The 17,149-nt window shown below is 42.6% G+C and overlaps 1 protein-coding gene across 3 annotated transcripts in view; it reads right to left on the bottom strand.

Moving 5' to 3' along the window:
• SP1 (Sp1 transcription factor) overlaps positions 1–16,315 on the bottom strand; it is a 33,255-nt gene extending 16,940 nt beyond the window's left edge. Inside the window, exons 1-3 of one of the 3 annotated variants that reach the window (XM_020784502.3) lie at positions 16,167–16,315; positions 13,220–13,308; positions 11,184–12,609 (exon numbers count right to left, since the gene is read on the bottom strand). In XM_020784502.3, the coding sequence (XP_020640161.3) occupies positions 11,184–12,609; positions 13,220–13,308; positions 16,167–16,173 (1,522 nt within the window). In that variant the 5' untranslated portion in view covers positions 16,174–16,315. Of the gene's footprint in view, positions 1–11,183; positions 12,610–13,219; positions 13,309–15,468; positions 15,879–16,166 lie in introns of those variants that run through there. The other 2 variants (XM_020784503.3, XM_020784504.3) reach the window with 2 other exon arrangements.
• Positions 16,316–17,149: the final 834 nt, after the last annotated feature.

Genomic DNA, 17,149 nt, shown 5'->3' with positions numbered 1-17,149 from the left:
AGCCCAGTGGTTTTTCCTAATCTCTTCAGTTTAAGCTTGAATTTTGCTATGAGAAGCTGATGATCAGAGCCGCAGTCAGCTCCAGGTCTTGTTTTTGCTGACTGTATAGAGCTTCTCCATCTTTGGCTGCAGAGAATATAATCAATCTGATTTCGGTATTGCCCATCTGGTGATTTCCATGTGTAAAGTCGCCTCTTGTGTTGTTGGAAAATAGTGTCTGTGATGACCAACTTGTTCTCTTGACAAAACTCTATTACTCTTTGCCCTGCTTTGTTTTGAACTCCAAGGCCAAACTTCCCTGTTGTTCTTTTTATCTCTTGACTCACTTTATCATTCTAATCCCCTATAATGACAAGAACATCTTTCTTTGGTGTCAGTTATAGAAGGTGTTGTTAAGTCTTCATAAAATTGGTCAATTTCAGTCTCCTCAGCATTGGTGGTTGGTGCATAAACTTGGCTTATTGTGATGCTGAAAGGTCTGCCTTGGATTTGTATTGAAATCATTCTATCAATTTTGAGATTATATTCTATTACAGCTTTACCCACTCTTTTGTTGACTATGAGGGCAACTCCACTCCTTCTACGGAATTCGTGCCCACAATAGTAGATATGATAATCTTCTGAATTGAATTCGCCCATTCCTGTCCATTTTAGTTCACTGACGCGCAGGATGTCAATGTTTATTCTTGCCATCTCCTGTTTGACCACATCCAGCTTCCCAAGGTTCATAGATCTTACATTCCAGGTTCCTATGCAGTACAGTATTTTTCTTTCCAGCATCGGACTTTCCTTTCACTTCCAGGCACGTCCACAGCTGAGTGTCCTTTCGGCTTTGGCCAACCACTTCATTTGCTCTGGAGCTACTTGTACTTGTCCTCTGCTCTTCCTCAGTAGCATGTTGGACGCCTTCCAACCTGAGGGGCCATTTGGATTTAGTTACTAGTTAATAATTATTTGTTCTGGGATTATGAAAAGTGAGGAGCACCTGGCAATGCAGTAAGATAGGAGACCTGAAGGCTGGATTGCAGCTGATTAGGTTATTGTACTTAATGACCTGAACATGAAAATCTAATATCCTTATGTTGTTTTAAACAGAAAAACCAACGTACCTTAATGCAAACAGGGGAAACAGATTAACAACTGAATAGCATTTCCCACTGTAAATGAATCAGGTTACTTCATTATGGCTGAGTTATGTACCCCAGACTTCATGTTAACAAACAATGTTTACTGTCATCTGTTACACAAGGAAGTTCTGATTTAAATAATGCTGGGTGGTTGCACAAAGGAGCAGACCTGTAAAACCAGTATGTTTCAACTGTAAACTGTACCAATTGCAATTTTCTGCTGTTTAAGCTCACCATTTTACCAGAAATTCCAGTTCTAGGTGAAAATTTAGAACTAGAACGATACAAGACCTGCAAGCCAACATTCTCCATCTTGATGCTCTCTAAACATGTTGGTTCCTACCCATCTTCTCTCTTTTCACTTCCACTAATAAGCTGTAATAAAGAGCTTCAAATATAATGTGACTTATGTAGCAATTACCAAAATTCTTGCTGCCGTGTATCAGGAACAATATCCTGCCAACCTCTCAAATTCTACAAATACATGAAGTCTTATTACCCCTTTTTCTTCAGACAGGCTTTCCTGTAGCTACTGGCTGCCTGAGTGGGGTTTATAAATGGATTGTTATGCTTTCTCCTTTGAATATGTATTGGTGTTGCTTTTATCTTTTTTAGTGTGATATTTGTTTGATCCCTTTAGTATTTGTATACTCACTGTTGTTAGTTTTAAATATTGCATTTTAATGATGTATGCCACCTTGCATCCTTATCAACAAGAAAAGCAAGGCAAAAATATTTTAAATAAATAAATAGTAAAATAAGTCACATCTCCCACTTGCTCCCATTCCAATTTTATCTAATTGGGTATGCAACCCAGATGCCCTGCCTTTGAGTATAGGTGGGTCACCCACTGGAGAAGGCGAAGGTGTCCATGAATCACCACAGCTTGCTCTGCATAGTAATAATGAGGTTTAATTACAAGTGGAATGGAACTATAGGGCCACCTATCAAATGATATTTACTTGTTCTGCAGAAGCAGTAGAATAAAATGGGAAGGAAGTGGTAGAACAGACTCATCTACTTCCAGCTGCAGATAATAAAGAAGAGCCATTAGTTTGAATGACTTGCAACTAAAGAAAACAAGCTCCTAACATAGCAAGGGAAAGGATTCTGACATTGCAGCTTCTCACACATGGGGAAAATGGATGTTCTTCATGTGAAGATTGCTTATTCTGCTGCCTAAGTAGTCCAGTTCTTAATAATACCTTAAGACTTCATCTTACCTTACTATCTGTAATTGTAACACAAGTTCAGGTACTTAAAGAAATTATACTTTTTTCCATTTTGTTTTTAACTGTCAATTTGGATGAGCTATTTGGCAGACTATGCTGTACCCTAATAAGCATATCTATTGACTTTGCCTTCTGCAAAAACCCATAACTCCACTCTATATTAACTTTGGTAACTTAAAGGAGGAAGTATTATGACACAGGTCTATCCTTTTTCTTCTTCTTCTGCTTAGAGTAAGAATATGTATTCTTGTGGCTCAGACATGGCACCACTACAATATGCAAAGGTAGATGGAAACCAGGCCACACTGAGCAGCAACATTTCCTCTAATTTCTGCTAGCACTGCATGGGGGTCTGCCCCCACGCGTGGAGTTCCACCCGTAATCAGTAGCAACTGAGCAGCAACATTGATCTGGCTGTGCATGACTGATGCAGTGCTGTGTGCGCATGCACAGCTTAGAGGGAACACTGTGATCAGCAATTACACAGTATAACACCAGACACACAGATGTATGGTATAACTGACTCTGCAAATCTTTTGTATGCCTGTTATTGACTCCAAGTGTGGATTCAATAGGTGTAGAATATACTCAATGTACAGAAGTACTGTAGTTATTATTTAGATCAAATTGTCCATGTATTCAGTTGTTTGTTGACACATAAACAAGTCTTCTATTCTTTTGTTGGGGTGTGTGGGATCACTATAGAAACATCTCACATTCCAGCAAATAAATGGCAGTTGGTTCTGCACAAGAATACAATCCTTGTTTCATTACTGAACATCTTGGAACATAACCAAGCACTCAGAATTCACTGAATCCCACTGACACCAGGAACCCTGTTATGCCAATCTTTTAACACCTATATTAGCCCAGTTTCTTGTCACACCTAATTCTACACAGTCTGTTTGCTCACGATGGTCTGACTTAATTTGCCTACACATAGGGCTAGGAAGTCATTCAAGATCCTTGACCCCATCCCTCATACTTTTAATCTCAGAACAAAGCAAAACAAAACTTCTGTGGTACCTGGACTATTAAGAGCTTGCCTCCTCCTCCTCCTCCTCCCCCCTATCTCAGTCCCCCTCCTCCCTATCTGCTGCTAGTCATGCATTTTTCTGCTGTCATTTGCTCGGTTTTGTGTCCTCACATGGCTCTAGCTAGAGATGGCACTAACTCTTTGGCAATTCTCGCTAGGACATTACTTTTCCATTTCCTTAAATCCTCTAGCAGTGGCTAGAAGCAGAAACCGATGGCTTCTTGAAACCAAGGGATAAAACACAGAAGGTACAAGTTCTTTAATATTTTGTTCCTACATCCAGAGTCCAAACCTCAGCATTTACAAGAAAAAAATCTGTTTGTCTGTTTATTTTCTACCCTGATTTTCTAGGGAAACTGTTGCATCCCTGTTGTATTGCTTCACTATTAGCACTGAAGCAAAAAATAAATAGTAGTCACTAGACAGCTGTTATTTTGCCTGTTTTGTGTGTGAAAGACTGGAATCAGGGCAATGAATCAGATCACAATCGGAAGGCTCAAATTTGTAACAGCCCACCCAAACAACAAAACAATGGCCTAATTAAGGAGCAAGTCTGTCTTAATTTTAAAACTAAAAGAACACAAAACAAAGACATATGCTTTTGGTTCCCACCTGAACTCCAACTCCCATCAACCCCAACCCACATGACCTATAGGAAGAAGCCTGATGCTATGGTGAGAGAAACTCTTTTCCAAGAACACAGTTCTGGAACTACTTCATGGCAAGCAACACAGAAAACAGCCAAAGCCAAAAATATAATGACCATAAAACATCATCACCAAAGTAATTATAATGGCCCATGAAATCAATGGAATTTACTCAGGAGCTGACTCACTAAATCATCACTGACTGAATGGGCCTACTCTCATTGTGACTTACTATGTTGAGCAATAGAATTTCGGCCACTGAAAGGAGCACGAAGGGAGAGATGACACATTAACAGGAAGTTGCTGAAGCCTCCAAAACTAGCTCAGTTCTTCACAAGGCAATGTAAAGAGGCAAGTATGAGGAAGAAAACAGAATTACTCATAATTTCTTCAAGACCAGAACTCACTGTTACCTCTAGTGGCAGATCATCTGGATTACATTATCTTGGGAGCAACTGCATTCAAAAACAGTGTCCTTAATTGCATAACAGTATCTAAAATGCCACTCCTGCTTTAAAAAATGCCATCCAATGTAAAAAGAAACAACCAACAAATCATTAAAAACATCTGTGCTTCATAGCTTGAAGCGCTATGGGGCAGTATATAAGCAGCACGCTTTGCTTTTTTGCTTTTATTTATTTTTATGGATTTATGGTGCAAGTTTTGCTGCACACTATACCAAATGACTGTGCAGAGATACTGAAAGGACCCATTTGTCTAGTGGCCCAGACACGTTCCATACAGAAACACCATTCCCTTACTTAAAAACTCTTCACTCATTCAAAGGCCTGTACACTAGGTGAAGGAAAAACTCAACATTATGCCACAAGGACAAAATAAAATGGGTAACTGGAAAACTGCACTGTTAGTACTTGAGCAAAGTGTTTGCAACCATTATTAAAAACAGGACACTGCAGCTTGTTTTGTATTGTGAATTACTATGTCAGCAGAAATCACGAATGCGGCCACAGCTCATGGGCCTTACTAGGTATATGTAATTTACATATACTACATATTTTCACATGGGAAATTATGATGGGAAGTGGAGTTATGTAAGCATTTTCTTTAAGATTTTCTCATAAACACGGTGGCTGAAATCCTATTGTACTTGCCGTAGCACAAAGTTACATTTGCTGAATTTCACATGATTAGGCAGTGTACCTATCTGACTGCACAATTAGTTGCACATCTGGTTGCACAACCCATTGCCATGTGTGCCTGCAGAACCGCTTCCTGGAAATAACTTTTCTCTTTGTACATATTTTGCAATGATTTGTGCAGTTTTAAGTTATGTATTACAATGCAGGAGTAGGTAATTCCTTTCTCAGACCACTAAAAAAAATCTACTAGCTTTCGAGGACCAAAGCCCATTTCTGTTGACAAGCTCCAGTGTCTTGTCATTAGTGCAAAGAATTCAGAGTCTCGGAAGTTCATAGCAGATATATGTGCCAGGACTTGTTTTTTAGATGTAAGTTAGAAAAGGCACAGGCTGTATTGGAGGTATGGTTTTCAAGTCACAGCTCAGTAAACTGTTGATTGGATATCATATTCCAGCTCCTCAAACAAAGAAGTTCTGGCATTATGCAGATACCCTTCCTCATGGCCTTCTAATTTAGTAAATCCGCTTAGGTAAAGCCAACTGGAGCCAAATTAAAGTCAAAATAATAATATTATTATCACCTAGTGGTTAAAAGTAGGTGTTTTCTTCACTTTGCAGTCCTGCTTGGCTGACGCTATTCCTGATGACTTCATAGTTTCAAATAAATCTAAGAGAGCCATGTAAGGACCAGATGGCTTCGATTTTTTCAACATATGTAGGTATAGCTATGCAACATTTAGTCTCTTGCTCTTTTAAACATCCTTAATTTGTACTTGAGCTGAAAGAAATCAATCTACCATGTTCTCCTCCTAAATTTGACACCGGAAGGGGTTAATTGCACAAACTATATCAAAGTTGACTAGCTCAAGATTTCAGTCACACCAGGCTGTGCATAGTCCTCTTGGTTTCTGCAACAAGCCAGGCAACCAAGGAAGAATTCACTATGAAAGCAAACTTCTCACCTACACAATACTTACAGGTCAAGTATTTAAAACAGTTGAACTCTATACTGAGAGGGGAAAAATAAGTGTAATTCACATAAGAATGTTAAACTGCAAAGTAAAACAGAATAAATTAATTTGACAAACAGAACAACGAACGTGTCAGTCATAATCCATAAATATTATAAGACACGTATGAAGTACTGTAATTACTGGGCAAGACACATACAGTATTAAATGAGTAGCAACCTTTTAATCTGTAGTAGGCAGTTACAACGGAATGAAAATCTAAATTCTTGAAAGGGGAAGCCCTGCCCTATCTCCTTTCAACCCTTTAAGGACAAATACTGAAATATAACTAAATTTGTAGAATAACAAAAACAACACAAACATACAACCCTGCTAGACATAATGCATTACATGCTCCTGAATCGTTGCTCAGAAAACTTTTAAAACTTACGCCTTTATTCTGAACTATAATCAGAACATAGATCCTGTTTCAGTTCAAAGTGCGAAGACACTGATATATCTTGTTCAGGAGGAAAACTTACGTTTTGGGCCTATCTGCCTGCTGATTTTAATGAACATAGAAATCTGAACAACGCTGCCAGCTCCAATGTACTATAGTTTGCCCAGCCAATAAATTCCTCAATATAAGCTATTTAAATATTGCACTACACATGGAGCAGAATTTCTGGGACAGAAGCTACACCCACCCTGTGAAGAAAATTGTTCAGCAGTCATTACAAAGGTTACTCTCTATAACCTCACACTTTCATTAGCCAATCCATTTGCCAAGTGACAATTTCATTTGCCAAACTGTAAGTACAAAGACAGCTCCCAATTGCCACAACGTAAATCCAGCAACATATCAGCAGTGGCTCCTTCACTGCTCTTCTCCAGCCAAAGAATCTGAGAAACCGTTGCCCCATGAAAAGGCTACAGGTCTGTAATAAAGAATTATTGACATAAAATGGTGCTTCCCAGGAAATTAGGAGAGTGAATGGAGTGGGGAGCATGATAATTAAACTAATTTTTTTTCTGTAGCTACACCCAAGTTTTTATCAAAGTGTCAAGAATCCCTAATTTGAAATACTGTACACATCCCAGTGATATCTCCAGTGACAATTAGAGAAGAGAGAGAGGGTCATTAAAGGCAACTCAAATATGGAAGTCTGGATGAAAATAAGTACAGTATTTCAAAGAAAGTAACATGTCATGCAACATGTACGTGGAAGCATAAGGATCATGCTCTGCCTCCATCTACCTAAACTCTACCATTACACAGAGTAGGCAGAAGTTACGGAGAACAACCTATACTTCACAGGCTCAAGAGAAAGTCTATGTGTATGCAGGAATATAGGAGGTACAGGAGAAGTCACTGGGCACATAATGCAGCTGTATACAAATTTCACTTTTTAAAGACTATTTCTTTTTAGACCTTATGGCTGTGAATCTCTGTTTAAGTATACGAGTAAATTTATTGAAATGTCAAGAGTCAAAGAGGATTTTTAAATAAAAAGTCATGTGACCAAAAGGCAGAGATCAATTATCCAGTACAGATCCATATCCTATGCCCTTACCCACAATTTCAAGAATCATATGAAATGGGAGATGTTAAGGAAAAATGAATTATGCAAATACACCGTTCATGGAGGCGGGGGGATCATTTCAATTTTCTTGTGGTCAAATCTTCAGTGCTTCAACACAGATAATTATTTTTAAGTTATCAAACAGATACAAAGCTTACAACAATCACAGTATGATTTGGCTACCTCGGTGGAAAAAAATTCAGTACAAATGATGTGACAGAAGCAGGATGTACAATAAACCAAGACTATTAATGCAGTGCACAAATGCATGCCAACAGCTTTGTGGAGTACTGCCAAAAACAGAAACCTTATCTACATACAAGTTCTTCACCACATTATAGATAATATTTAATTATCCTTTGTGAAGGAAACAGAAATTAAAACCAAGCAATACTCAGAAGTCTCATTAAAGCTTCTCCACCCACTGGAGAAATCTGATTTCAATTGGACTATAGAACATTTAACTCTGTACCATTTGCAAGAAGTAGAAGAAGAAGAAGACTACAAACAGGGAACAAGAACAAACAATGCAGGCTTTCCAAACAGAATGGACGTAGATCTCTTTCAAATCAAGACTAAACTTTTTTGTGACAACATGACAGCATATTGTTTATTCACATTTACAGTATAGTGCAACTATGCTAATGACTGCTCACAGACGACCCTTTGCTACATATAGGAAAATCTGTACCAATTTGAGTAATGGACTTTTTAATATAGAGAGCACTACTATCTTCATCAATTAGTGAGGATTCGAACCTCAGGTCTTCTGAGTCCAACAATGTCATTTCCGAGTCCAAAGAGGTCACTCTAGTCTAGACCAGGTTGGATACATACTATACAGTTGGGAAAAACTGTAGAGATAGATGAGTTGCAGAGATCAAAAGTGTTAACACCCAGCACTGTTCATGCTAGCCTAGGAATTAAGGAAACAGCTTCAGGACAGTGCAATTAGATCAAATCTTAGTCTAGTCTTAGACATGTCACTACAATACCCTTGGCCCAATTGGCTAAGAGACTAGTGAGTGAAAGACAAAGAAAAACTGCAGAGATCCTAGACTACTGGAAATCTTAAGATCAGCTTCCACCTGCAAGAACAGCTAAATCTTTCCTCTAAAACTGAGGTCAACCCCCTGTCCGTGGCCCGGTGCCAGTCCGTGGCCTGTGCCAGAACAAGCCACGAAGACAGACCTCCTGCCCCGCATGCACTCCCCCCCACAGCTGCTTTGCGTATGCGTGCCAGCACTGGCGTGCGCACTCCCCCACCCCTTCACGCATGTGCATGCGTGCAAGGGCGCACACATGCAGGCATGCAGGGGCTCCAGCGCATGCACAAAGGGGTGGGGGAGTGATTGCGCATGCACTCCCACAGCTTCACGCATGCGCCCGAGAGCACGCACACTCCTCCATGCGTATGGGGGCGAGGGGGTGCCCCGCCTTCCTCAGCCAGCCCATGGTCCTGAAAAGGTTGGGGAGCGCTGCTCTAAAATACAAATAAGGAAAGTGTGGGACTTCAGATGTTGCTGGACTACAATTCCTATTATCCCTCACCACCTGCTACAATTAACAGCTGAGGTAGTCTGACAACATCTGGAGGGCCACACATTATCTCCCCAGCTTTAAAATCACAAGGGCTAAAAACTTTTGTTGCCCTTAAAAAAAAAAACTCAAGCTGTAACACTCAACACTGGACTCCACAACTGCATTTTTAGAATTTATTTGGGTTGTAGTTGTGTTAGTCTGTGCAAGCATTTCAACAAGAAACACAAAACAAACAAAAGCAAAAAAGAAGATGTTGTGGCACTTTAAAGACTAACTGCTATCAAGCCTTCATGGATGATTGCTCACTTCATTAAAATATAGGAGTTAGTTTTTAAAGTGCCACGATGTCATTTATTACTTTGTTTATTTATTTAGCTTTTGTTTTATTTTCTGGTTCTGAACATTTGTTGGGGACATGGAAAGGGGCCTTCTCTGTTTCTGCTCCCAGGTTCTGGAAGTCCCTCCCATAGGAAGCCAGGCTGGCTCCATCTTTGCTGTCCTTCTGCAAGCAGGTGAAGACCTTTCTCTTCAGGCAGGCTTTCTATTAAATGACTGGTTGACCAAGAGGAATTTTTAAAGGGAGCATTTTATTCTATGTTTTATTTGTGTTTTTTATATTCTTCCTATTATGAGTTTTAATATACTTGTTCCAAGTTTTTTAATATTGTAATTTATTGTTTGGTTTTTAACTTTGTTGTCGCCTTGGTTCCTCTAGGAGAAAGATAGCATATAATCAAACAAAGAGTTCATTTGGTTCTCTGTCATCGGGACACTGTTTAATCATTCAGAAAGAAGTTACATTCTGTACCAGTGGTCCCTTTGGACTGAAGTCTAAAACATCTGGAGATCCAAAGGTTGAGAACTGCTGATCAACACCTCTTTGACTCCCACTCCCAGCAATATCTTCTTAATATAATCAGAAAGAAAATGTAGACTAATTTTTGCTTCTAAACTTTTTCAAGCTGTGTATGTTCAGCACTATGAACACATATACTGTGAAAGCATACATTGAAGATATGATCCTACACATGCTAAGCTGGGAGTTACTCTGAAGTCCATGGCATATGAGACTTAATTCAATTATGTTTGCTCTCTTTCCTTGCCCCTTCCTTTTTTGGCATTTTTTCTATTGTTTTACATATGTTCACATCTGCAATCCTCAAGTCACCAGGGTCTTACACGTACATTTTTCACTCTTTCATCCACAGCTGGTTTCTTGTGGCATTCTTCCATGCATCTCTGAAGTGTGTGCGAATACTGAGCTTTACACATCTTTTCCGTTAAGTCAGGACCCACACAGAAAAGAAGTTAATTACCATATGGAATAGATGCAATTATTTGATCCAGCCTATATGGTTGTAAGATTAGCAAATATACAGCAGGTAGAGAAGATTATACTGCAAAAAGTAGTATTCCCCAAGGGGAATGAGAGAGCAATGAATGCGCAAGTCAAAGTAACCACAACAAGATCAGTTCTGATATATTTCCACAATCATGATCCTAGGGGCCAAGACAGATTTGCCCTGTCAACATACCTAATAATTTTGATTACCAGCTCCCTGCTGCATTCCCTACAAGTTCATACAGCAAGAATGTTCTTCCTTAAAAAAAGAATACTACAGAAGGAATCAACAGCTTCTTCTGTATGGAAGACGGGATAAACTGGGAAGATGTCACAAGTGACAGCCATGATACTTTTTTTAAAATCTGCAAAAGGTTTCCCACACATTTAGAATACCCCTCATGTTAACACACCCTAAAAATGCAATGCAGCCTTGACTCAGAAATTATAAGCACTGGAAAAGTGATCTGGAACATCTCAGATTGCTTCATTTCCAATCTTTAGCAATGCTTGGTTTTACACTCCCTTGAGGCACTTTGTGGTAACAAAAGATAGAAACATGCCTTTTAAAAGTGGAAATAGATCTCCTGCCAACAACAGGCATCACTAAAAAAACCCTACTTACCCGTGGCATTTGCTATAGTGAGTGGAAGCCCTTGCAGCTGATGAACCTGGATTCCTGATCCCAGGGCCCCAAGATTAATGGTCTGAAGACCTGGCACAGAAGATAACTGAGCAGCATTGACAGTGACCGTGCCACTGGGCAGTGAGGCTGAAGCTACTGGTGTGAGTGTTGTGTTGGTGCTTCCTGTCTGTCCCAGGGACACTCCTTGCACTGGAGCCAAAGCGATTGTCTGAGCTTGTGGATTCTGAACCTGAAGATTTTGCAGCTGAATCGTCTGCCAGCTGACCTGCCCGTTTGGCCCCACGGTGGGTGTTCGGATAAAGATAGGACCAGCATTGGGCAGAGCCTGGATCTGCAGATTTTGCAAGGCATCTTGGGTAGTAAATGTCTGGCCAGCTTGTCCTCCTTGTAGAAGTTGTGGTTGCACTAGAATTTGCTGCTGCTGCTGCTGCTGGTTTTGATCAGTATCCTTCTGCTGCCCTTGTTGAACAGCAACCTGCAGACCATCAGTGTTTTGAGCACTGTTTGTCCTCTGAGGTGTCTGTGCTTGGATATTTGTTCCGACAGTGCCACCCGTGGAAAAATTCATGATGCCCAAGTTACCTGTTGTGTTAGTGGCATTATAGCTATTGGCATTGGTAAAGAAACAGCCAGAGTTGGCTTGGGAAGCAGCCACACTGGAGGAACTGATTGAAACACACGATGTTGCTGGCTGAGAGCTGCTCTCTTGGGAGCCAGAACTGCTAAGGGTAACCGAATGAGAAGTGGGTGCCAGGCTGGCAGAGATGCTGTTCACAGGCAACAAGGTTATATTGCCATTCAAAGCAAGCGGGACATTAGTGACATACTGAGTCTGCCCTGAGAGTGCATTCACACCCTGGATGGGGACAGCCTGCTGCAAAAGATTTGGCATGGCAGCCAGGATACTGCCTGTCCCAGATCTGTTGGTGATGAGCTGCTGATTCGCTCCAGGAATGATCTGCAATTGACCAGAGGCATCTGGCTGGACACTGACTTGGGTGGGAGTGGTAGCAAACTGCAGCTGCTGTCCATCCACGGTTTGAAACTGGGGGATCACCTGATACTGAATGTTGGGTATGACTCCCGACAAGCCTGTTAGGACTTGCTGATTCTGTAGGCTGGAGGTGGTTGAAACCACATACTGCCCAGCCGTCACAGACCGGTTTTTGGACGATGAATCATTCTCCTCATTGTTATTGCTTCCCTGGTCTTTAGAAGAATCGGCGGTCCCAGAGGGGGTGGAAATTATTTGCCAGCCATTCTGGGAAATCTGAGTTGCAGCAGTAGCCAGGTCCAGTTCACTGGAGCTCCCCTGATGTCCTTGTGAACCATCAGCATTCTCGTTGGGAGATTCAATCCGGCTGCATGTGGCTGCCAGCAAAGCCAAAGGGGAAGGCTGGGACTCCTATCAGGAAAAACAGACAGAGAAGAGGAGTCAAGCAGAATCTAGAAGGCTGTACAAAACAAAACAAAAGGGGGGAGGAGCATACACCCATTCAGAAAGCCTCACAACGCCTCTCTGAAGTAGGGTGACCTGCCTACTATCATTCTCCTCATTGTTGTTGTTTCCCTGGTCTCTCTTACAGAACTGGGGCTCAAAGCAGCTCACAAGATGAAAAACAGATACTGCTAAAAGCCCCTTTCTATGCCTGCTTACTCACACACTAAAGGCAAGACAATTTTACAGCCCAGCTATTTTTAATGAGGACGTTCAGAGTCTAATTCTCACAGGGTAATTGCTTAAAAGTAGGAGGAAGAGTTCTTCATCCACCCTACTGCAAGATGACACTTTATCTAAAATTAAAGACACAAATATTGTGGTTGCTATTTCCCCCCTCCCAACCCAAATTACAAGCACAGAGGACGGCCAAACTGCCAAAATTTCAGAGCATGTTTGTGGGGAATGCAAAGGACCCAGCCACTCTCTCCCAAAGAAACAAACAAAAGCATGTGTTGTTGTAACCACTGAGGCCCAGAAAAAACTTCCCCTCCCAACAGTTCCTATTCCAACTCACCTGGCCTTCACCATTTCCTCCATCATTATTGCTGCTTTCATCTATCTTCTCAGTCTTGACAATGACCATTTCTTCAGAAATATCATGGTCTAAATGAGATTTGGGGAATAAAAGAAAAAGTAAAAACCGAATAGGCAAACAAGTTACACAAAGCAAGTTACACTTCCAAAAGGAGGGCATGGAGGCAGTTTGAAAATAATATTGAAAAACAGGTGCCTTTGTCAGTAGAGGACATTTCAGGAAGGATTTCACTCTTCTAGCAAAACACAAAGCATTATCATCACCCAGCTAAAAACCTCAATATTGCTAACTTGCCTTTGGAACCTTAAGTTCAAAAACATCTCGCCCAGTCTCGCTGGTACCCACCAGATGTGGTGGACTACAATTCCCATCTTCTCCAACCAAGACAGACAAGAAAGCTGGACATAATAGGAGCTGGCCACTCTAGAGGTGCAGGATGCTGTTCTAACACTGAAGAAGTTGAGATTCTTACAGTGGATAACAGTAGGAAGGTGAGAGAGAGAAAAGAGGGATGTGGTTTTATGGATAAGAAACAGCAGAGTCAGCCAGTGCAGCAAAACAGTCGGTTCTGAACTTGCACTAGCTTCTCCAGTTACTAAAGAAGTGCACATTCACATTCCTTCTCAGTCATAAAGTTGATCAAGAGGCTTAGAGGAAGTCACTTTATCTCAACCTAATCACAAGATTATTGATAGGGAAAGCAATCACATGACTTACACCCTCCTAAGCTACTTGAAGAAAACAAATACAGCAGGAAGTCTGGCCAGTATGCAAAGGGCATCAACCAGCACAACAGAAAGGAGTGGCATGTAACAACAGAAAATTGAGTTAGAAAAGGCAAAGGCAGTAAGAGAAAGACTTGCTGCAGTCTAGCATACAAAAGAAAGATGAGTCCTTTTCACCAAATTAAACTACTGTTTATATTTTTATGCTTTTAACCATAACTTATTGTATTGTATGTTTGTTCTCACTGCACTTTGATATTTGTGTTCACAAACGTATTGATATTGTGTTATTGTGTTGCTTGTCTATTAGTTGCAAACTGCCCAGAGTGGCCTTGACTGCCAGATGGGTTGTGTGTGTGCGCACACATAAGTAAATAAATAAAATAAACTTGTGATTAATTTCTGCAATGCACAGAATATAGATACATACTGGTTTTCCCTGAAAATAAGACAGGGTCTTATATTAAGCTTTGCTGCAAAAATGCATTAGGGCTTATTTTCAGGGTATGTTTCATTTTTTTCATGTACAACAATCTACATTTATTCAAATACAGTCATGTCATCTACTGGTTGCTGCACAATGGTGGAGAGCGGGCTTTCACTTATTTTGGGGGCAGGGCTTATATTATGAGCATCCTGAAAAATCATACTAGGGCTTATTTTCAGATTAGGTCCTATTTTCAGGGAAACAGGGTAGCACTCTTCTAACTGAATCAGGTAATTGCCTACCTGGGGAAAATTGTATCTTCTCTCAATATATAAACATGTATCCATTGTATGTTCTCTCAATGTATAATCAAAAATCAGGGGGTACTACTACTGGGTCTAGTTCTAGGTTTAAAGTGAACTTTCCCTGAGTGCATTTAATATGTGGTGTTCTACATGCTCTCTGTGACTGGGGTGTGTGTGTGAAAAATACCAACCCCCCTCTTTGACATGGATAACATTTAATCGAAAATACTAATTTCCATAGGCACGTTACTAAACATATACAGACCTCTGGTCCTCCTTCATAAATACATTTCTTTATACGACAAAAACCAATAACCCACAAACTGAGATCTGCATACAAAATATTTTCAGCATAAAGCAACTGAAAATATTATTCAATGCAGGAAAGGAAGCAGCTGCATGAGTCAGTCCTACTTGCAGCAGACCCAATAGGGAACCTCGCACCAGGATACACCAAACACAGGCTGCCAATCATAGGGGTTCTTAAGATTCTCCCCCCCCCCCCGGAAGCGTTCCAAGCAATTTAGTAGCTTAGATGAAACGATCCCTGAAGAAAGGATAGGCCTCTTTTATTCCCAGGTGATGGTCTTTGACGGTAATAAATGCGATGCAAGTTTTATTCTTAAGAGCTCAGCAGAAGCAGCCCAGCAAAAAAAGGCAGCCTAGGAAGACTTGAGCCCATGCCTAGAGGCATTTTTGTTTTGATCCTGCCAAGGGGCCTCCAGTAGATGAACGTGCTGGGCAAGATCCGGGCCCTTCCCCCTGACCTACATCAAGCCTCCACTTCGCAACAGCGAGGCCCTCAGGTGCCTGCCCGCTCGTCGCCCGCTTCCTTCCTCAGACATGTGGGCGGTATCGTCGGGTTCCCTCCGCCACGAACACAGCCAAGCGCTCTGCACATGTTCAGGAACACTCCCTTTCCTCCTATTAACCTCAAGGGTTTGGCGCTGCTCCAACAGGCCGTTTGAGCTGGGAACCACCTGCTACTAGATTTACACGGGGAACCTCTCCAGCCCTCTTCTTCTTCCTCCCTGCCTCAATCCCGCACCTCGTCAGTCGCCCGCGTCTCTCTCTCACAACCTTGGGCCGAGGGAGAAAGGAGGCGGCTCCGTCGTGCTCTGCCGCCTCGTCGTTCCCGCTGAGGCATTCCCACCCCGGTCCTGGTCCGCCCCCCCCCTCCTCCTCCTCCTCCTCCTCCCTCGGCTTCCTCCACCCCTCATCGTAAGCCCCGCGACTCCCCCCTCCCCCCTCCTCCTCCTCCTGGCCGGAGCCCCTCCCCCAAAAAAGGCTTCCCCAGCCCAACCCTGGGCTCCCGGCTCGCCTTCCCCTCCCCGGGCTCGTTACCCCTCCCCCGCTCGGGTCCCTCCGCCCGGGGGGCTGGGCTGGGCGGGGCGCGAAAGCGAGGGGAAGGCAGGCAGGCAGGAAGGAAGGCGGCGCCCCCCGCCCGGCCACGATGGTCCCGTCCTTACCGCTCATGTTGCCCGAAGGAGGGAGGCGAACCCAAGTGGCGCCGGAGGGATGGGCGGGGCGGCGTCGTGGGGGGGGTAGCGAAGTCGGTGACGAGGCAGGCTAACCCCACCGGTGACCGCCAAAGGGTTGGTGAGGGGAGGGAGCTGCGCCGACACGGCCCAAGGCCCGAGGAACACGCCTTTTCGCCACTCTGCCCAATCCCAGAGCACGAAAGGATCTACGGAAGGCGGGGAAAACTACGAAGAACAGGTCGCTCGACCAATGATTGAAAGTGAGGCGGGGTCTGGTGGGGGAAGAGAGGAACGAGGAGGAGCAGTTTACCAAAAGCTCCGCGGCGGCGCCCCTTTTGGGAAACGATTCTAAATGAAGCTCCACCCAGTGAAGGGAGGCGGGGCTAGCCCAATAGTACATTTTTTTTTCTAAACCTAGCTTGTCGGGTGGGCCTGGTGAAGGCAGGACGAGGCTGAGTTAATAACTGACGTTGTTATGGGCCAATTAGCGATCGCCGGAGATTTCAGAGTTTGAAACTGTATGATGAAATCTCACGCCTTTACCCAAGATTGATTTGTCTGTCATCCAATTAGGAGAGCTTCTGCCCGTTTCCTCGGGTTAAGGACGGCAGGGCTAAGACGGGAAGTGACATGAAAGGAAGCCAATCAGTTTCCACAGGAAAACGTGTAAGGGTGTGGTGCGCCTCAGAGCGATCTGTCATTTAGCCAAACAGAGGCAAGAGGAGCGGGGTGGGAAAAGCTCTCTGCTCCAGTGAGGAACGCGACCCTTCTCAAATTGGCCAATGACGTGGCTTTTTCTGTTGGGTTTTTTTTTTTCAGGAAAAGGCGTTGGGCTCTGGCGCCATTTTAGTTCGAGCGTGTAGCTCCGCCTCTTTCCTCCATTTAATGAAGGGGGTTATGCAATGAGACGTGACGCCCGTGGTTTTCCTTTTTGGAAGTCGGTCAAAGGGTGCTCTCGCTCTATTCCTGTT

This window comes from Pogona vitticeps, chromosome 2, assembly GCF_051106095.1.
Source record: "Pogona vitticeps strain Pit_001003342236 chromosome 2, PviZW2.1, whole genome shotgun sequence".
NCBI lineage: Eukaryota > Metazoa > Chordata > Lepidosauria > Squamata > Agamidae > Pogona > Pogona vitticeps.
The sequence above is the reverse complement of the archived record's forward strand: the minus strand, read 5'-3'. Positions and strand labels throughout refer to the sequence as shown.